Source organism: Gallinula chloropus (genome assembly GCF_964237585.1).
Source record: "Gallinula chloropus genome assembly, chromosome: 7".
NCBI lineage: Eukaryota > Metazoa > Chordata > Aves > Gruiformes > Rallidae > Gallinula > Gallinula chloropus.
This window is the reverse complement of record NC_140092.1, coordinates 3993651-4015864: the sequence shown is the minus strand read 5'-3', so window position 1 is coordinate 4015864 and position 22214 is coordinate 3993651. Positions and strand designations below refer to the sequence as shown.

Here is a 22214-nt window from a genome sequence, read left to right as displayed (position 1 = left end):
TAAACACTTCCAGGGATGGGGCTTCCACAGCCTCTCTGGGCAGCCTGTCCCAGTGCTTCACCACCTGCATAGTAAAGAATTTCTTTCTAATATCTAATCTAAACCTCTTTCAGCTTTCAGCCATTCCCCCTTGTCCTATCACTACGCTCCCTGCTCAACAGTCCCTCTTCCCACTTTCTTGTAAGACCCCTTTAAGTATTGGCAGGCTGTAACTAGGTCTCCCCTCAGCCTTCTCTCCTCCAGGCTGAGCAAGCCCAACTCCCTCAGCCTTTCTTTGTAGAAGAGGTGCTCCAGTCCCTTGATCATCTTCATGGCCGCCCCGGAACTCAGTCCAACAGCTCTATGTCTTTCCTGTACTGGGGATCCCAGAGCTGGATGCAGTACTCCAGGTTGAGGTCTCATGAGAGCAGAGTAGAGGGGCAGAATCACCTCCCTTGACCTGCTGGCCACGTTGTTCTCGATGCAGCCCGGGACATGGTTAGTGTGTCACCTTTTGAATTGTCCTGCAAAAGAATAATTACTGTAACAGTGAACAACCCTATAGGGCAAATTCCCCAGAGGGGTGATTCAGCAGCGCTGTCTGATGGCTGTGTCAAGAGTTCATAGTCACTGATGGTGTTTGTCCCTGCCCTTTTCTTCAGCTGTTAGGTTACCCATCTTCTGGTTTACCCTTGGCTTTGAGGATCCTTATTAGTCTCATTGAGAAATAGGTGGTCTCCTCTTCTCCCCCTCTCTTTTTTCCAATCTCTTCTGTCAGGCTTTTATCTTCATTACCTAGTTCCTTCTTGCTGCAGCCTTGCAGCTGCATAGATGAATTTGTTGCTGTCCCAGCTTCCCCAGGCTGCTGTAAGTTTTGCTTGTAATGAGTGGCTTTATTTCCTTGGCTGAACTAGTCACGTGTAGGACAGGCCAGTTTCATCAAGAGCTGTCTGACAACTGATGCTTGTATACTAACAGGATAGATTTATTTTCTAAAAACCTAAAATTTAAAAGTAAATTTTAAAGTAACATTCAAAGTTCAATATAGAGCAGATTTTTTCCCTTCTGATTTGTAAGAACACAATCAGCATTATTCATGTGTCATTGTCTGGCAAAGGAGGCTTCAAGCAGCTTCTTGTTCAAAACCACACTAAGGTCATTTTCCTGGCCATGAATCTCTCCCAGGTCCATCCACAGTCTGTGGAGTTCACACAGGAGCAAATCCTGTTTCAGGAGCCAAAGGATAGCTGATCAGTTCCCTGGCCAAGTGCATCTGAACTCTTAAAAGAACCATTCTGCTCAACTGGTAACAGCTTGAGAGTGATGCTCACAGTTACAGCACAAAATAAAGAAGCCCTAATTGTTTTTTAAATCCATGGAGGAAAATACAAAAGATAGGGGAAGAACACAGAGTGGGGCAAGACCTCTAGGATACTTGCGTGTCCTCATGATCAGGAGAGATATTTTTAGATTACCTTTCAAATAATCTCTGAGTAAGAGATTTGAATAGCAGACAAGGAGGTGTTAACTGCTGTTTTTCCCCTCTCACACCTGAAAATGGTATGATACTTTATCATATGTAATATCATATGTAATACTGTATAACAGTATCTGGAGATACCATAAAACTATATCATGCTGTGAGACTATATATTCATTTTCATTTGACAAGTAAAACTGCTTTTACTAAGCAGTAATGTTTAAAATTACCTCTATAAGAGCATTTATGGGAGAACTCAAAAGTCTTTTTAAAAAAAGTCTGACCTGTGATCTAAGTTTGACACCTAATTTATTTTTTTTTCTAAAGGGAAAAAGTCTTGAGTCATTTTGATTACTTGGATCACCTTCAAAAGTCAACATGAATATAAAGGCTGTCATCCTTCCAAACTGCACTCCTAACATTAACTTCGATCAGACTGCTCAGAGCTTTAAGTCTTTAGAGCTCATTTTAATGCTTTCTGAAGTCAGTGAGTGTTTTCCACCAGCTTCACAGTGCAGAGTAAGGACTTAACAGCCTAGACATTTCAGGTGGAATTTTTCAAAAGCAGATAGAGACACACTTCTTTTCCCACTGAGGTTGCTAGAACAACTACCAAATGCAGCAGAGAAAATTAAAGAAATCCCCCAATTCCCTTGTGGTTTTGAAAACCTAACCTTATCATCAGCATCACTATGGTCCAGGAGGACATACCAGCTCCATGTGGTTTAATGAGCTCATCCAGCAAGTGGATGCTTTTATGTAGCTTAATAGCTGTTTTTCCAAGAAGACAGGGAGTAACTATTTCAGCAGCATTGGGGGTTGCCTTCCACCCCAGTTGGCCAGGCACTTATCGGTCCCACCACCTCCCTCCGTGGTGGCCAGGCAGGTGGCAGGGAACAAAGTCTTACATCAAAGGGTGTATAATTAGAGTACTTTTATTTGTTAGGCTTGAAAATTATCCAGACACATTTGAAGAACAATCATGTTTCTTCAAAACTGCAGTTTCCTGCCTCCTGTGGAAAAAAACTAGGAGTTACCTGAGCTCTGGCTGTTAGTTGGATCTGAATTCATGCACCTCAGGGCTCTCCCTCCTTGTCCTACTAATCCCATCTGACAGATTACCTGGTGGGAACTGTTTAAAAAGGCCCTGAGTGAGTTCCAATAAAAAGGCCAACTGCAGTCTACAACTTTCCATATGCATATTAAAGCTTTTTGTGTGATTTAATATCTATCCACATGAAGTTTGCTGTAGCCTTGGGGAACACATCATTTTGTGTCGTAAAAATTTCCCATCGTGCGACTGTGAAATTACCAGCTTAGTTTTAATGAAGGTAAATCATATTTCCACCTCACAGGATTTTTTATTTCCTCTTCTTTAAAAAGTATTAAAGAGAAAGAGCTTAGAGTTTACACCTAAAGATGAAAGCAGCGTTGCTCAGACTTTTGATTTTTAAATCTTTTTCACAAGATCAAACTATGACGTCTCCTCACTTCCAAACTTCCACATTTTTCCTATTTCAGTCAACCTCATCCTCAAAATTCGGTTTGAGTCACCTGTTTCCTTATAGAAAGGCAATAGCCTCTCCTTAGCTCATTTCTGTAATTCTAAATGAAAACAAAAAATAGTTTTAAAATGCCTTCACAGAAGGAATGCATAATTCCTTCTGTGTATTGAAATACTAACCTGATTGTTTGAGAGACAACAGACACTTTTTTGGTCATTGTTGTGCATTTACAAAATTATCCTAAATTTTTGGGAAACAAGTATGTTAACTTCAGAGTTATTTAAAAAAAATCAAGCAGTAGTTAGCTTTCCAAATGTCACCAATTAACTCTGCCTCGATTTTCTTCCCTCAACCATCTGCAGATCTATGTAATAGAATAAAACACTGGCTTGAGTCATGCATTAAAAGGTATAGATTAGACTGAAAAGCTAGTATGCACATAAACTTTTGACAAATTACAAAAAAGTTAAAATGTGGAATGTGGCTCCTGTTCCCACCCTCGTGTCACTGTCAGTTTGGGATATTTGTGCACAGGATCAGAGCTCAGGTCAAAATGACAACTGATACTATGTTGAATTCACTAGTAGTTACTAGGAGGTGGCTGATAGTAGGTGTCAAAAATGTGTCTTTTTGAAAAAATCTCTTTTTAGTGCAAACCACAGCAATTTCAAGCCTTATTGCATGGGATCTTAGCACATACAGAGGAGTTACAAAAGATCTGGGTTTAGGACTGAGGGCATTTCAGACTTGGGTTTAACGTAGAGCTTGACCTCGTGAAATGTCAAACACGTCAGCTTGAGTAATGCTCAACAGTGTCTCTTTTGTCACTGCCATCACTTGAGAAGGAAGTCATGAGGCTTTTCTGAACCATGAGTTGTGAAGAGACAGAGCCAGCTTTGATGAGCCAGTAGACCAGAGATACCTGAATGTTTCATAAAGACATGGTTACCCATCCTTCAGAGCATTTCACTGCTCCTACAGGTGCTCCCTTGTTTGCTCTTTGTGGTGATTCAGTTGCTATAGATAATCCAGGGCAGCAGCAAGGCTTGTCTCACAATCATGATAAATAATACTGATTCTTGCTCCAACCCTATATTGCAGTTCTGATGCACAGTGTTATATCATCCATTTTTCCTTTGGTGACTAATATCCTCTGAAAAATGTTTTAAAGCACTTGCCTGCTCAGAAGGCATGTGAAAGAGCAACTGTTCTTTTTGATGTGTTCATAACAAATCATCCTTTGAAAATATGTCTCTGTCTCTCTAATACATAAAATTATTTCTGAAAATGAAAAGAATACCAAGTCTTCCTACAGTTAGCAATTCTCCCCAGATGTCCAAATAATATAGTTTCTTGAGATCTAAAATAAGCATTTCCATCACTGGCATCTTGTTTATGGATCACCCAGGCAATGTGTCCCTCATGTGGCACACAAATTATGTCATGGTTGAGCTTACAGTGGTCATGGGAATTCCCTCATAGACAGGCTGTTGAGCATCATCTTGAGCAGAAGGGCTACATGTTGTGCCTACTGATAAAAATCACTTCCTCATTTTAAAATTGTATGCACTGTTGGAAATGTCTTCTCAATATGTTATGATGTTGCTATACTATCTCAATGTATGAATGTGGCACAGAGGACTAGTCACCTTGGTGACCAGTAACAACCTGAGGGAACAGTATGAAGCTGCGACAGGGGGAGGTTTAAGTTGGGTATTAGGAAGAGGTTCTTTACTGAGAGAGAGTGGTTGGGCACTGGAACAGGCTCCCCAGAGTTCAAGAAGCATCTGGACAATGCACTCAGTCACCTGCTCTGACTTGGCTGGCCCTGTGTGTAGCCAGGAGTTGGACTCTGATCCTTATGGGTCCCTTCCAACTCAGGAGATTCTGTGATTCCATGATAATGTGAATGTTGTGTATGTGTGAGAGTGCAAAATATGTGTAATAGTGAAGTAGAGGAGTTTGCCTTGGAGGTGTCCTGTGTTTCAGGGTAAGCGGGCAGGACACAAGTGCTTCTTGCTGCTATAGGATCTGCAGTTGTAGCTGGGATGCTTCTCACCTCAGGCATTATCGATCTGTGACAGTAATGGCCCTCAGAAATCAATGTGGTGCAGCCAGTTTCTGCAGCTGCTTCTTGAGACAAATGCTAAAGCTGTTTTGATGAGACCCCAAAGACTGATCATGCTGCCGTTATGTCCTGTAGGAGTAAAGTCATTGTGAAGATCGATTCATGGAACAGGTAAAAGCAGCTCTGCCCTCAACTAGGGGAGCAGCTATCCCACCTTCATAGAGACGTGCTTTACCCAAACATCTTCCTCATCACTGGGGTTTCCTCTTTAAATGCCTCAGCTCTCTTTCTGTTCTACTCTTACTAACGGTGATGTATAGCTTAACCATGGCGTAGGATAACAGACCTCAGTATGCCAGATTTTCAGGTTAAATCCACTGACTAGAGTGGGTAGCACTAGCAGAATAATTAGTACTTCTGTAAATTATTTTAGCCAATGAAGCTTCTAGAGGGAGGAAGAACATAAGTGTATTTAACTTCGTTGTTGTTGTTTTGGTGAGCATGTAAGTTTTAGTGAGTAATCCCCAGTATTCCTGTATGTGTAATATCTTCATCTGCATGGTTGTGTAATACACTCATCTGCATGGCAAGACTGAAGCATTCTTTTTAATAATTACATTGTAGGTATTTTACAACCCCTCCAGGTTGCTAAGAAGCTTAATACGTGACATCAATTAGTCTTTGACTAGAATTCACAAAGAGAGTTAAAAAAGGAACCAAGGCTTTTATGCAGGGAGCGAAAGCGTACCTGTTTGTAGGCAGCATAAAGGAGAATGTTGAAGGTCTCCTCTTTGTGTTCTGTGTGCTTTCTTCCTAGCAATGTGTATTTTTAATCTAGACTTGCACTTGCAGGCTTTTTCAAATTAGACTAATTACAGCAGTGATTATGTGGCTTCTGTTTTTTCCCAGTTTAGTAGGTTATGTGGCTTAAGTTTGCTGACTGTTGTTCCAACATGTAGAGCTTGTCAGATAGCAGGTTTTAACTTTTTTCATGGAAAATGACTCCACACTATAAAAGCATGAAATGTTTGTGTAGTAGGCATGAGAATAACTATTCTTCAGGGTCAGAGTCAGCTAAGGGCATCCTCATCACTGTCAGTGGAAAGGGTGTCAGGCTGAAAACATGCAAAGGTATTTTCCTGCACAGAGCTGCCTTGGTTTCTAAATATGGGTATGTTAGGAGCAGTGTTACTGCCTGTAGTTCCCATTTTATATATTAGCACTGTACACTCTGCAGTAAGGATGCTTTATCTCTCCTTACTTATCCACACCCCAGACCAGACTGGTGTTGCATTTGCACCTAAACCTCTGCTCAGAAGAGGGTTTTGAAACGTGAGAAACTTTTGCATCCCTGCTCATCTGGAAACAGTGTCTCACTTTCAACCAGACACTTGACTCCAGCTTCAACTACTACTGCTAATACTACCAGAAGTAATACTTACTGGTCCAGTACTATATTCTTAGAAAACTTAATGTGATGGAGGCAGAGCTGCCGGATGCTGGTACCGTTCAAGCCTGAGCCCAAAGTCCTCAATGAGGAGACCACACGTTCTAAAAGTCAGGTGATGGCAGTGGTAGTGTGATGTGCCTTTCAGTTGTGATTATACAGAAAGAACAAAGCACTTAAGAGACTGTAGTACATAGTTGTAAAAAGAGGATGCTGTTTCATTGCTGTCTGCAGCATGTCCTGCAGCCTGCTTGTTTGGCCAGAGATGAGTAGTAACAGCATCAGAAGTTCCAGCCTTCTCAGCTGCCTTTGTCCCTTTCTCAGGTGGCTTGTGTTGTCTGTCAGGTGTGAGTGGAACCTTGCTTTTCACACTTATGCCACCCTTATGAAGCATAATATAACATTTTTATCAAATTTTGTTGGAATTATTTGGTTCCTTTATTGATTGCTACAGTCAATGGGAAGTTTACACAAAATGATATCCAGCACAAGGTCCTAAGCATTGCAAAGGAGTTAGTTCAGCTAGCAGCTCTAGCAGGAAGGTGCTTTCATACCCAAGTTAGTTTAGGAAGTTCCCCTGCATGCCAGACCCACTTGCAGTTGCTTCCCTATTCTCTATTTATCTTGATTCCAGGTCTGTTCAGTTCAGTGCTTGCACCAGCAAGAAAGATGATGAAGCAGAGAGAATGTGTGTTATATTTCTAGATAACTGCATCAAGAAGGATATTAGGAAACCTTTTAATCATGAGAATAGTGTAACTGTGTAATGATGTGTGGATAAATTGTAGCTTGTCTATTGCTGGAGATCTATAAAGACAAGCAGACAGATGTTTGTCGACAAAGAACTGAGACTGCCTTAGTAATGGGCTGACTGGCAGCTGTGGGCCTGGGTTTCTGTGGGCTTATTGACATTTTGAAGCCTTCAGATCAGGAAGTGTCTGTAATTAAAGTGTACACAAAGCATGTGGCTCCTTTAAGGCTCCCTTAATCTTTTTGTTGTTGTCACTGTGACACCTCCGTGGCAGGAGAATCCAAGCTTCAAAAAAAGGAGGCAACTGCAATTTTCCTCTCTTTGGAAATGCTAGTGGCATAGGAGGAATACTGTGATGATGCTTTGGGCTAAATCATCTTGAAAAATACAGAAAAATTAAGCAAAAGAAATGGCAAAAAATGCAATGGTCTTGGAGTGAAAAATAGCCAACCTAAAAGTATTCCATCTGGAGAAAAAATTTGAGAAGGGAAAATCTAATTATGAACAGCTGAGGGAGAAAAGATCACTTATTTAGTTCAAAAGGATCAGAAAGTGTTAAACTGACATATCAGAGAAAACCTTGTGAATTTCAGAACAACTTGGGCAAGAGTGAAGCATCCACGGGTATGTGAGGAATCTGTAACCTGAAGGCCTTCAAGGTTATATTAGTCATCCCTCTATAAGCTTATTACTATTTCATGTATTCCTTCTTTTATGGATAATAAGAGGAAACAAATAATTTTCCCTTTGGCAGTAGTGACTCATTCAAAAAAACTCCAACCATATGAGAGTGGAGGAATGTGTATAGCCTTGCCTGGCTTAAGGTACAAGCAGTCAAATACCACTTATTTGTGCATTAGTATTTTCTAATTGCACTAGAGTGTATCTCACACAATCAGTACTCAGCCACCACTGAAGGTTTCCAGTGCATTTCACACTTCTCAATAGGTATCAAGTGATTAATTCTAAACCTCATCTATTTCTGTTTTAAATTTAACTGATTTCAGCCATCAGATACTTTATTTCTTGCAATTTTTTGTTTGTTTAATCTGCTGTTGAACAGAATGGTCTAGAGGTTTGGATACATTTTTCATTGTTGGCTGAGGAGCTCCAGTGAATGTATTTCAAACAGTGGGTTTTCTGTAAATTACTTGCAAACCATAAGGAGTTCATCAACCCACAGAATACTTATTCCAGTCCTTGATTTAATCAAGAACTGTCTAAACAGAATAGTAAATGGCTAAATAACACCCAAAACAAATAGGCTTGCTTGTCCATAAGCCCCCTGCTTCCTCACAGGTGCATCTATAAACAGAAACTAGTTGCAAAGCACTCAGATGACCAAAACCTGTATCCTGTAAATATGTACACACACCAGTGAATGCAGGCATGCCCTTATTAATTTACCCAGACTTCAAACTGTTAATTGTGGGTATTGCTTGGTATCACTGCCCTGGCTCCTTTGGTTTATGTTGCTGGAAACAAAACTTGAAGTGTTGCCTGACTTTGCTGGAGCTTGCAGTTCACCAATCTATTTTAGCTGGTAGAAATTGGTATGCTGAGGGGGTGATGGAGCGTGGGGCACAGGGACACCTGGTAAAGTGTGTCTGTGTGGGGAAATACGTGTCATGAGCTGAAGCAGGTAGAGGAGACAGCAGACTACAAAAGCAGAATACCATAATCTAAAAGGCTTGAAAACCTCTGGTGCAATAGAATCAGCATACAGTAAGCTGTTACTCCTCACTAAGTCTGCAGGGACAGACTTCTGTAATTTAAGCAGGACCTTAAGTTGTGTGTTACCTAAAAAAGGGGCTGTTTATTTTTTGTAATATGTAAATACAAAGAATTACTAAGCATTCATTATTAGCACTTAATTTTGTGACATTATTTCATTACATGCTGATGCATTCTTATTTTGTACTTCAGTTTGTTCTGTTAGATTGTTACAAGGTGCTTCAAAGATTCTGTGGTAAATTAGTCTTACACTGCAGGGCAACATAGCAGTGTTCTCCAGAAGTTTTCAGTCATAGCAATTTCTCTTTTTAGAAGTCTGTGCAGAGCCTTTTTTTTGGTGTCAGAAGTCAGGCTGTGTATTCAGTGCATATACAAGAAGTACTGAGATTTCTATGTATTTTCTTGGAATTGGAATCTCATACTAAACTGCATCGTAGAATAATATGGTTTCCTTTCCCAGGAGCACTCTGGAAGGAGATATAAGTGAGAGAGGAAATAAGGAATCTAGTCATCTGTATTCACTGTGAATATTCTTGGTGGTTTGTACTTGGTTCTGTAAAGATCTTTCGTGTTACCTTTGCCTGTTCTTCACCCTGTTGCCCCACAGGCATCCCCCCTCTCCTTGGGTTATGGTGATAGCAGTTGGCTGAGCTCATGTTTCCTTCTGTTTTGGACCCTTCTTTGCTAGCCCCTCACTTTGCTAGCTCCTGTACCATCCTCATGTGAGCGGCCTTCAGCCTGTTGAGAATACTTTAGCTGGGAGAATACCTCTGTCTGGATGCTGCATGTCAGCAACCAAGACTGACTGCCCAGAGCCCCCCTCTCCCACCTTTCTGTCCTGCAGAGACCAGCTGGATCATTACTGCTCCTCTGGTTCCCTCCCTGTCCCAACAGTAATTTTATAGAACAACTCATCTTCAGGCTTTCTTTGTAACACAGATGTTGGCAATAACCAGGGATCACAGAGGAGTGCCCAGTTAGGATTACAGATGCATTAGGTGGAAAGCTGATAGGACTCCGGTTGGGGGTTGGTTTGTACCTTTGACACCACAGGACTCTACATCTACAGAGAGGAAAGAGATTTAAAAGACATTAGAAATATTGAAGTGACCAGTAGAAGCCTTCAAATCTCTGCACATGGTTGTACTAGAAAATTATGTAGCTCCTGATCAGAATGACAAAGAACTGAATTGCTGCTATGGTTTCCTAGGAAAAAGAAAGGACTTAAACAATGTTAATTTAGAAATGGAAGAAACCTCTTTTTATCTTACCAGGCCTACATACTGTCCCTGAGGACCACAAAGGGGTTTTTCCTCTTTTTTTACTTCTGCCATGGGAGCAACTTGTGTTGGGATACAGAGCCATCATTCTCTTGCAGCACTTTTGCAGCAAGGCTGAGGCAATAATAGTAATAAACTGCAAGATGTTTTGCAGTTCTCTGGCAGAGCAGTAGCGTAAAATATCTCATTTTTGCAGGGACTAAGAAATGTTACTGTACAGCCTGAATGTTTTGGCCAGTTATAAAAAGAACAGCTTGATTTTTACAAAGTCATAATTGTTATACCTATCCTCCATCACATTTTTTTTTGGCATTGTTTCCCTGTAAGTAGAAATCTGAGCATGTTGATAGAGTAGATATACATTGTGCTATACATTCCAGAGATGGACACAGACCTTGGTGAAGACTTGCATAAAAAGTTTGTTACAGATAGGTGGCTGTTCTTCAGGCTGGAGAACTGAGCGACTGCCAGAAATGACCTCTCTAATTTCCATCTGTTTCACCAGCAGTGGAAAATGATGTGCTGCTTATGATGGACAAAGGAGTTACTAGATTTGGGGCTGGCTTCAATAATATCTGAGAAATTGATAGAAAGTTTTGGGGTTATCCTGTTGCACCCCATCAGTGTTTCTCCCACAACGGTGTGTGTTTTCATAAGAAGGTCCAGCCAACAAGGTGATAGTGTCTTCTGAGCCATAGCAAAAACATTAGGAAAGCCTGTAGGACAATTTAAAAATCCTTTTAATATCTTTGTTCTCAGAAATGTAACACAATGAACAGTGTGAGAGCATGAGCAAAAAAGGTATGAAGGTCATTAATAATGCATGACAAAAGATCACTCTTAAATATTGATTATGAAAAAACTGCCTCCATCCTCTGTAGATGTGGCTGGGAAACACCTTTCCAGTGAAGAAACCTTTGTTATTGAGTGATGTTTGCATAACCTTTCTGCATAGGGGCCATAAAACAAGGACATGGCTGCGGATGTGAAGCTTTTTTGCAGCCTGTCGCCGTCAGCTGGGGCCCAGTTTCTGAGCTGGTGGGTGGAGGTCTAATTCCTGTGCCCTGGCGTAGGAGGTCAGGGTTGCTGCTTTGCTTGGCACATGTTGATGCTGAGATGACAGGAAAGGAGAACAAAAAGCTGGGTGGAACATCATGTCCCCCAAATACTGAATACTTTGACTAACTGGGTTTTCAAGCAGGGAACTCTTCCTAAGCAGGGTCCTCTTCCTATAAGCTTTTAACTTATATAAGGGTAGAAGGCATCTGAAAGAAGTCAAGTACAAATTGTCATTAGCTACAAACTGGGTAAAGTTTGATTTTTATTTTTGTTCTTAGGCTGGTCAAAGTGTCTTGAAAAATAAGCTGCTTGGATCTGTGATCCAGATGGAGCTCAGGGTAACATGGCAAACAGGTCCTACAAGATTTGTAGCCTTAGTTCAGACTGCATAATGGCATGATGGAAAGAAACCTGTGTGTGTTAATTTCCCCCCTTTCTGAAACTGATTTACTTCTGCCTGTGAAGCAGTACTTCACAGTCATTATTCATGATGCTGGGGGCTTTCCTGCACTTTGGATCTTCCTTCCTTATTTTTAAACTTCACATTTTACTTTTTGATTCATTTACCCAGCAAGATTGTCTTCTGGTTTTCCTTATTGTTTCCTTACTATGTAATAATACCCATTGTTTCTATTATGCAGTGTAAGAATTTCAATAACAAAGGTATGTATTCCCTCAGTCAAGCTAATTTAAGTATTTGCAAATACATCTGATATTTAAAGTAACTACAGTGCATCTGAATCAAGGGAAATGGCTGAAGTTCCCCAAAAGATGAGAAAATGAAGGTTAGATATGAAAAAAAAAGCAGCAGCTCCTAATTAGAGGCAACCCACTTCAAGTATAAAATACAAGGATCTGTTAACTTTTTTCTGAGGAGGCAGTGAATGTGTGGGGGTTGGGTTGAAACTGCAGTACATGTCTGGAAATACCTCTGTATTTTACTTAGGAAGTATATTTCATATGTTAGGTCTTAGTTCTCTGTCCTCCTTCATTGTCATGCACCTTCAGCAGAACCTTAAATTATGTCTGCAATGGAAGGACAGGGGATAAAGGGCACAAACTCTCTTAGCCATTTGCTTCAGGATGCTGTATTAATTTGAAGCAAAAAGCCAAATGTCTACATGAATAACTGTTTTGTTGCTGTTTAATTTTAGTAAGACATCCAACCGTTATCACTTGACCTCATCGCTTCAAAATCCAGTTTGACCCCCATCTCATGACTAATCTTCATGACAGCTTCCAAATCCAAGCACCTGTTGCCAGTGCCAAACAGGCTGGGATGTGGCAAGTTGAGAATTTAGAAACACATTTTGGCATCTGCTGGGAAGGATTGGAAGTCCTTTCTAAAAAAATATTAATTCGTTAAACCTGTTAAATCTGATTCAGAATTTGTTCATTTGCTCATTTATTTTGTCATCTCTGCCCTAAAATGCCTGCTTTCCCATTTTTGGTATCACAGTTCTGCTGAGAATTGAACCTTTCCTGCAGAATGGGTTGTCAGTAAGCAGCCATCATTAAACAGCACATGATGATGTTCTGCTCAAATACTTATATATTTTTTCCAGACTGCAGGTTCACAGCATGTAAGCTATTAGCAGGAAGACAGTTCTCAGCTAGAGGGATTTAGAAGTGGCAAATTATTAATTTCTTTTTAAATCAAACCTAGAAATCTGACACTTTCAATGCCAGGGCTTTTTTGTTCATTTCAAGTTTACTTTTTAGCCTGAAAAAGTGAGCTTTTTTGCTCATTCATTCTGGGCACTTTTAAAGTTGTACATAATGGCAAAAATGAAGAATTTTACCATTTTATTTAAAAAGAGAAGGAAGAAATACCCTGTACATTCTACCTAATGTGTATAGCAGCCCTACACAAACTGGAAACACGTTTGTTAACCTCTTTGCTTAAGAAAACGTGGCTGGGCTACACATACTTAGTCATACACCTTGCTTATGCAGCTACAGCTCAACATCAAAGTCAGGTTTGACTGCTTGTCACGCCTGGGATGTGATTTGGGGAATTGCCCGAGTCCTTTGACTTTGATTCTGTTTTTTCTGGTAATTGCATGCATGTCGTAGGTGAATCGTTTCCTGGTTTTCCTTTCTCTGACTAATACAGAGCTTTGATCAGCTGCAGAAAAATGAAGAGAACGTAAGAACAGGCAGTTCAGGATTCAGCTGGCAGGACACTTCCAGAAATGCTGTGTTTTAAGTAACCTCCTTAAAAAGCCCTTATGAAAATACATGGTGATGAGTTTAAAAGTTTATGTTTAACTTTTAAATACCCCATATAGCAATAGCCCTCACCAGCCTTGAACAGTTCAGTGTAAATTCTGCTTTGGAGAGGCTTTATTAGCCTGCAGACTAACTAGGAACAGGCTGTAGGTATCTGAGGTGCTTTCCTTGGGAGGTTGTATCACTATGCATGTCTGCTGCTCCTTTGCCCTCCCCTGTGCACCTGGGAGTGTAGGTGACCTTCAGTAACCCATGGAAGTCCTGGCCTTTCATGGACCTTCTTGTGTGTATCTGCCCTTGACTCTGAACAAATATCTATCAAGAGGGAGAGCCATTGTCATTCAGGAAACCACCTGAAACTGGGCAACCTTGAAACTTGGATGTTCATACAGGAGGGTGTACTGAAGAGATGTTGGGGAAAATGGCTATGAGTGATGGACTGCTGTAGTGCTTTGCTCTGTCTTCCTTCTAGTCTTGCTTTCTAACATGGTGTGTAAAAGGCTGGCTTTGAGGACAGGCTGAAGAGATGTGTTCCTAGCTCTGGCAAGCCTGGCTGCTGTTTGAGGAAGAGCAGCAGCTTGTTCTGCACCTGTGCAGTACATGCTGAGGTCTGAAGAGACCTGCCTGGGTGGATGTGGTAGCAGGGTAGGGATGGGACAGGCAGGCTGTGGTGCTGCTGGCCATGCAGGCTCACTGGGGCTCGTGTGCTTGGCATGTTTCTAGGGGCTGGCTCAGTGCCTCCTGTGTGGTCAGAGTTGCTGCTAGGAGCTGAGCCTAAGGAAGTCCCTCGTCCTGACATGGGAAAGCTGAGAAGCAACACAAACCATATATTTTCTTTGAATTTATTCTGTATCTGGTTAGAACTTCCATTCAGAATTGGCTTGTTTTTCCTTCCTGCCCCTCCCTTCCCTTCCTCTTTTAACCCTCCCCTCCAGCAATGTGTCTATGATATTTTCTAAGAGTCAAACTACTCTCCAGGGCAGAAGTATTCAATTTTTGAACACCAAGGCTTCTATCATATGTAGTAAGGGAAATAATGTCACAAAGTATAGAAAAATACTGGCCTTTTCAAATGTTATCATAGACACAGTCACTGTTCTCATATCACTGAGAACGTGGGTGTCAGTAAAGGATCCTGAGACCATCTCTGTTGGGCCAGATACAGAGAGCTGCAGAGTATCTGTGCTTTGCCACCAAAGACTTCAATTGAAGTTCTTCTTTAGCTTTTTACTCCCACCCCAGCCTGGGGCTGGCAAAACTTGAGGTTTTAGTCTTACCATGGCAGCTGCACAGTCTCTGTAGGTGTCTCTAGCAGCCTGGAAGGAGTAAAACACCAAAGAGAGATGATGGATTTAGAGATTACAAGTGTCAAGGAGTCAATGAGAGAAATGGGCTTCAATATAATGTAAAATAAATAAGAGAAAGTATAGTAATTTCACAGAACAAATACACAGATCCATTTTCCTGACTGATCTATCAGTACCTTCTGTAGTAGCCACTGTTCAGTAACTCAGCACTCTCCCTTTTCCCTGCATATTATCCTGCCTTCAGGATACCTTGGTAGGCACATCAGATATGCTGTGGCCAATCTTAATCGTTCCACCCCTCAGATCTTTCCTCTGACACCAGGCAATTCAGAACACATCAGGCAATGGCAGAACTGAATTAAACAGCTGAGCTGTATCCCACTCATGTCCCACTAAGGGTTCCAGTTAGAATTTGGGATTTAATGTTTTCCTTCCACTTTATCCTATACTTCTGTCCTACATCCTTTCTCAGTGTGATGTGTAAGTAGAAGGTTTTGTGCCTGTAAAAAGTACTTTAACTCACATGTGACGTTTGTCTTTGCCAAATGCAAGTTTGGGTGATAGGAGGGGAACTCTGAATGAGTTGTGAAAGGCTTATGGATATTGGTTTTTGTCTTTCCTGTGTGAGTAAAGTTATAGCCAGCCGTAAGGAAGTATTTTGGCTGAAAATTAGGTGGTGAGAAAAGGGCATTTTATGATCACCCCTCAGTGTTCCTGTCCAGGAATTAGGGTTCCATTGTGCTAATCCTGCAGAATATAGGGAGTGAAAGGTCTTGGTGTCTTCCCACAGTCCCATTTGTAGGATTTACAACAAACATAAATTCTTCTATTATTCTCCATGGAACTTCACTTGGAGGTCCTTGGGACTCCTTCTGAAGGGATCTGCAGAAATTAAGGAGAGTGAATTTATTACTAATAAATGTAAATACATTATGTAATGTAATTGCAAATAACACTGCTGAGAGTATTCAGTTCAATTAGAGAAAAAAAAAGGTTCCGTTTCAATTAGGAAAGGTTTAAGGAGTCTTGAGTCAAAGAAGATACTTAATGCTAATTTAGATCATGGACAGCAGAGAAATAAATGGGAATTAGAAAGTTGGGACAAAGTTGTGGCTGCACCACCAAGAGACACAGATAACTTGTGGTGGCTTAATGGTTCATTTTCATCTTGGAGGAGATTAAGTTCAATTCTGATTTTAAAGAGAGAAAAATGTGATTTGAGGTCTGGTATTTGGCTGAATGACAATTTCAAATGCAGAAGATCCAGATGCAAAATTTGAATTCTTAACACAAGGGGATAATTTATGAAGTACTATGAAGTTATTTTTTCCATCTACTAAATCCATTTTCTTCTGCCTCTATATAAGCTTGAAAATCATATGTGTTCCCATGACAGAATATTCCCTCCAATCCTTTCCCCCATCATCTGTGATCTTTGGTTTATGATTGTCAGGTTGCTCAGGACTTTGTGATTCTAGGATTTAACAAAAAAACCCCACTGATGATCTGAAGAGTCCCTAATCAGTGGTTCAGAGGATGAATTTTCCAGGTTTTCCTATTACAGACTGGGGTTGAACAGCTGAAATAGGTAACAAATTATCCATGGAAAACATTGGGACTAGGCAGGCTGTAATTGGACGTGGAAGTAAAAAGCAGCTGCAGAAAAGGGATTTTAAAAAATTTTCATCTTTCTTGTTCCACACACAAATTCATGTTCTGCTTCCACACCAAGTAGGATTTATATTGAGCAAGAGAAACATTCAAATATTGCTAGGGATTGTATAGACCTTGAGCCTCTGAAGCAGGGAGCTTAGCCGACCTGTAATGTAGGATGGGTGTGTAGTAGAAAAATGTGCCACCCATTTCTTCTTTTGGACCATTCCTGATGTTGCTTTTCTTATGACTTTTGTCTCTTTTCTGATGACCATTTCCTCTGTTTTCTATTTGCAGGCTGGTTTACAGACCTACTGCTTCCTAGTGTTTGCTGCCGTCTGCCTGGCAGGAGCCACCTACCTGTTCTTTGTCCTGCCTGAAACGAAAAATAAGACATTTAATGAGATCAGCCAGGCATTTGCCAAAAAGAATAAAGCATCTCTAGAAATGCAAGAAATGAACCACTACTCAGGGGAGAGGAAATCCAGTGCAGAACAAGAATCAAACTTCACATCTTCGGTGGACAACGGGGAAACCAAAAAGGCAATCGTGTAAGCCCAGGATGCTCTATGGGGGGGGGACAGGAGAAAACACACTCTCTTCATTCAGAACATTTGTAGCAATGCACAACTTGTATTTTTTATGTGGCAGCATGGACTGCTTCCCCCTTGAATATGTTTTAAGTGAGTATGGGTGCTGCTAGGGTGATGGTTGAGGGAAGGAGAGGCAGGAGCAGCAGCAGCTGATTAAATAAGAGCTGGGGATTTCTTGGGCACTTGTGAAATAGAGTGAGGTGGGGAATACTGACCCAGAGGAGCAAAGTGGTGATGGGGAGCAAGGTGTGTGAGCAGCAGCTGGCTGAGCACCCCCATGTGCACACAGGGAAGGGTGTGTGCGGTCACCGAGGAAGAGGAGGAAGCAGGGAAAAGGGAAGAGATCCCAGCAGGGGTTTGCCAAGAATCGAACCTGAAATGGTTCTGGTTGGCATTCTCCACATTTCCTAGCACGTCAGTGAAGTTGCATGTCATTACTGAGGTCTTGAAAGAAGATTTGTGATACTTCCCTGACCTCCCATTCCTTTTCCAGCTGTTTTGACTTTCAGTTGCTTTGTCTCAGCATCTCCCAGGTTCTCATAATTGGGGAGCTCCGGGTCCTTGTCTCACTTGCAAATCCTGATTGACTAGTAATAGGATTGCCTCTAGATTTTGGGTTTGCTGACACAACATTTCTGTCAGTATATATGTATTTTTTTAATATTATTTTTTGAGAATAGCTATGAAAGCTTCAATATGAAAAGCAAATTAAACCTCATGGTGGAGTGAGAGAACTCTGCTGCATGTAGGGTGTAGCATTAAAAAAGACATAACACACACAAGTTCTCCAACTTTTTTTTGATTGATTTGTTTGCTTTTCTTTTCAGGTTCCTTTTAAAACAAGTGTTAGGAGCCAAAGCTTCCCTGACACCCAGTAAATATCATTTCTTAGCACTCAGATCTCCAAAGGAATTTGAGTGCCTATTTCTTATTTAAACACTGATTTTCATTTGGGCATTAGATTCTGAAGCTCCAGACCTCGTTCACATTAGTAAATCTCTAAGCTATTTAATACTTTGTGGATCTGTCCTTGGAGTCTGCTTAGTTTCATGATGCAAAGACTCAGCAGGCTGGCAGGGATTAGGGGATCCATTCCATGATCCCTCAGAGTACCTGGATGCTGAGGGGAGCAATAAGCACTTTCAAATTAAATAGTTAGCTGGTTTATGTGAATTGTCTTATTGAAGACTTACAGTCTTAGAGCTGCCTTCACTTAGGAGTAAGGCACAAGAAGCAAGTGAAGCATTTAGGTAGAGCAGGCTGCTTCCACAAGTTATATTTATTAATCCAGAAGTTCCTAAATTTGGGGTTGTTTTTTTGTTTTGGGTTGTGTTTTTTTTTTGGGGGGGGGGAGGGAATATATGTCAAATATCAAAATATATATGTATATTCATGTGTGTGTGTATATATACATATATGTATATATGTATATACATATATGTATATATGTATATATGTATATATATACACACACAGAGAGAAATGCCTTTCAATACTTAGGTTGTTTTTTTCTTCCCTTTCTGATTTCTCTGAGTGATAAGCTGTTTATTGTTTTGTTTTACCCTGTTAATTGTACTGTAAATCAAAATCAGATGCCCTAGTGTTTAGCTATTGCTACTAAATGATGTACATGGTTTTATACTGTGATTTATTTATATGTGGCATATTTACTGCACACATTGTAAGCTGACATAATAGAGCAATTTCACTACTGGGTACTAGAAGAAAAATTAATCTGAGCCTTTATGCCAGGTTGTGTGCTGTTTTACTGGGATAAAGGTACAGCACCAAGTAAGAAAATAGAAAATACATGAGAGTAAGAGAATTAAGAATGAAAAAATGGATTTAAGGTAACTGGTGCTACTGCTAAACAGAGTGAATCAAGATTGTACCACTTGATAACCATATACAGAAGCTAATCAGATATTATGGAGAAAACTGAAGGAAGATGCCTTTTGATAACCACTTATAAAGTGATATATATATATATATATAGCAAATGAATGTGCCATCTTTCAGTGCCTTTAGTTGCCTATTCCACATGTTACATCAGGCTCACTAAGTGAATGACTGTGTGAAAAAACAAGCTTGAATGCCACTTCTCCAGACAATTTCAGGAAGAAATTCTTTCTCTCTTGCCTGGAGGGCAAGACTGCAGATTTCAGACACCTTCATTCAGACTGAGAATAACCTCACAGTTAGAGCTGCTTACACGGTATGATGTGGTCTGAGTCAAAGTGTCATGATTGGAAAGTTATTCTTAGAACTAGGAGAATTTAGCACTTAGTGCTTTCCATTAACATACATTACAGGCATTACATGTTCATAATGTTGCCATTGGATATCCCCATGGCCTGACACAAGTTGTATTGGACTTCTGCAACATGATGGAATCTTCTTACTGTTATGTACAGCTGCATTTGGACCCCGGCTCAGAACGTGCTGGTAAAGAGATGGTTCGTTAGGCTTTTCTATGGCAGCTCAGGGATTTGTACAGATTTAACAACAGGAGGTTGTGTTTTCCTCATCTGCAACCCCATTTGCCCATCTCTGGCCCTAGGCATGCTCCAGATACGTGCTTTCTGCACGACTGCAAAGCAAGCTGCTGAGTGTAGCTGCGTGCAGCAGTGTAATGCTACGAGGAAGTGGCTGGGGCAACTGTTGCCTGCCTTGGTAGTGGTTTGCTCCAGCTCATGGTAGGGGTTAAAAGCAATTCCAGTCTCCATACATGCATGTGTGCAGGTGCTTGTCTCTCTGGGCAGGGAAGGTGGCTGTAGTCTCCTCTGCCTTGGGTTGTAGAAGTTTGAGGAAATCAGATGTGCCAGTACTGCATTAACTTTCTCATCTCTGACCCTTGCAAGAGTTTTGTGGTGTTCTTCAGGTTGCTCTGTAATGATTTTATTCCTCTTATGCTGCTAGATCTTCTCCAGCAACGAGAGGACAAAGGGGAATATACCAGCAATTTATCATCTGGCTTTCTTGTGGAATGTATTGAATTGTCCACTGCCTGTGTGTTTGTCAGTGAGTGTTGTGTGGTGCCACGTTCCCTTTTCTCACCTGGCATTGGGATGAGGTGCTGTGAGGTGGTGTCTGTATGAGTACGTGATCAACTGTGCACAATGATTGCAAAATAAAACTTTGGAATTAAACTGAAGTGATGTAGGTTTTGTTCTGGTAAAATCTGAGTATCTACAGCTGCACAAGTTTCATTGCACAATTCCCTGGGGGTTTGTATGTCCCAGTACAAGACTGTACAGTCCAGCATCTGACTGACCAGCGTCATTTTGGACTCTGTGCTTGGGTGTTGGGCATGATGGGGAAGGAAATCTCTGAAACTCTACCTTTTTTTAAGCATTATTTTCACCTTTTCAGATTCCATCCTTCATTCTTTCATAAGTGTCTGTTGGGCTTTAGAATTAAAGCTACAGACATCAGTGAGAGGTGAATGATTAAAACTGGCTAGTAGTAATAATAACTGTGTATAAGAGTTGTTGAATCTAATGAGGCTTTTTTGTAGAAAGTTGTCATTTGCAATGGATGAGTTTTGAGCTGCTAAAACTCGACTTTCAGATGAGACATTCAGTCAAATGACTATTTCTGCAGCAAAGAGATGCAAAACTGGAGATGTGAAATACGTGTAAAAATTGAATTTCATACTTCAGGTTCTGAAGCCAATTTTCACTCCACAAGGATCTGCTTTCTAGTGGGGGAAGATGTGAGTAGTTCAGCCATATGGGACAATTTTCATCTTCGAAGTAAAATGAAAAAAGAAACACTAAAAGCAACTATTTGGAATTTGCTTTATCCCCTTTGACTATTTTTATAGGCTTCACACAGAAGTTACCATATAAAACATTAGAGCTCCCATCACCTCAAACAACAGGAAAACCAAATGAGTAAAGCATTCTTAGGAGATGCCTGCAGTCTGTCTTTTGCCATGACTCCAGAGTATAAAGTTCAGATACACTCTAAAAACCTGAACTATATGGACCCAAACTCTGAAGCAGGTTTGTTAATGCACATAAGCAAGCTTATGGGCCTATGCTTAATTCTCTCTGCAAGTGATATTATTTGGATGTGAGCCCTGTGAAAAGGTGAAATTCATGGCAAAAGCTTGGTACTCGGACTCCTAATCCAGTTATCACAGCTCAATAAGCAGTCATGCACAACCTGGGGCACTACAGCCCTCTTCCTTGCAAGCTCAGCTGCACTAGCCCTGCTTTTGCCATCACCTAAGAGAAAGAGCAGATGGTCAAGCTCCTTCTTGAGATGTTCCTACTGAGGCTTGTGCTCCAGTCAAATTCCTTTAAACCTCAGACTTTGGTTTTTAAAAAGCATAGAAGAAAAGCTTCCCAGGAGGCTTTTATCCAGGGATTAGTTAAGTCAACAGAAGTCTCCAGTGTCTTTAACAGCACCAATATACCTGTGATATACATAAAGGACTTCTAAGCTTAGGAAACCCTGCACAATTTTATCTTCTTTAGATAGCAAACCAACAGCTGACTTTCTCAGCCTTGGAAAACAGTATAATTGCATGCAGCAGAAGCACTGATCTGACACTTTTCTTCTCAGTTTGGGGGCAAGGAATTGGTTGGTTGGAGGTTTGTTGGATTTTTATTATTTAAGTGGGAGCACTAGTAGTATGGTTCCCAGCCTAAAGCAGTGTACCAAAAGGTAAAAAGCAAGCTGTCAGACCCCTGCAACATAATACATTAAGAACGTGATATTGTAAGTGTAGGAAATAATTTGCCTGCTGCTATGTAAGTCACCACCAAGAGATAACTGGTTTTTGGGTTTTTTTTTCTCTTGTTTCTCTCAGTTAAAAAACAATTGGTCAAGCTAACTGCAACACTCACCTCTTCAGATTTGTTCCACCTTTTGTTTCTGACGTGCTCCACCCACTCATGTAAATATTTTTACACCTTGGATTTGAATATAGGAAAGTAATAGTTAGGAAAAGCAAGCATGCCAAAGATTATAAAAGTGATACATAGAAATTTCTCTAGAGGCTGGCGTTTTCACAGATGAGTTCAAGAGTTAATCACTTAAATCCAAATTTTGTGTGGTTTTGTCTAGTTGAATTAAACCCTACAGACTTTATCTGCACACAGGTATATACCAAGAGA

The 22214-nt window shown here is 40.7% G+C and overlaps 1 protein-coding gene across 1 annotated transcript in view; it reads left to right on the top strand.

The window, feature by feature from the left end:
* SLC2A9 (solute carrier family 2 member 9) overlaps window positions 1-17191 on the top strand; it is a gene marked incomplete at its 5' end in the record, with an annotated part of 93668 nt that extends 76477 nt beyond the window's left edge. Inside the window, one exon of the mRNA XM_084266640.1 lies at window positions 16793-17191. Coding sequence (XP_084122766.1) covers window positions 16793-17050 — 258 coding nt within the window. The 3' untranslated portion in view covers window positions 17051-17191. The remainder of the gene's footprint in view (window positions 1-16792) is intronic.
* Window positions 17192-22214: the final 5023 nt, after the last annotated feature.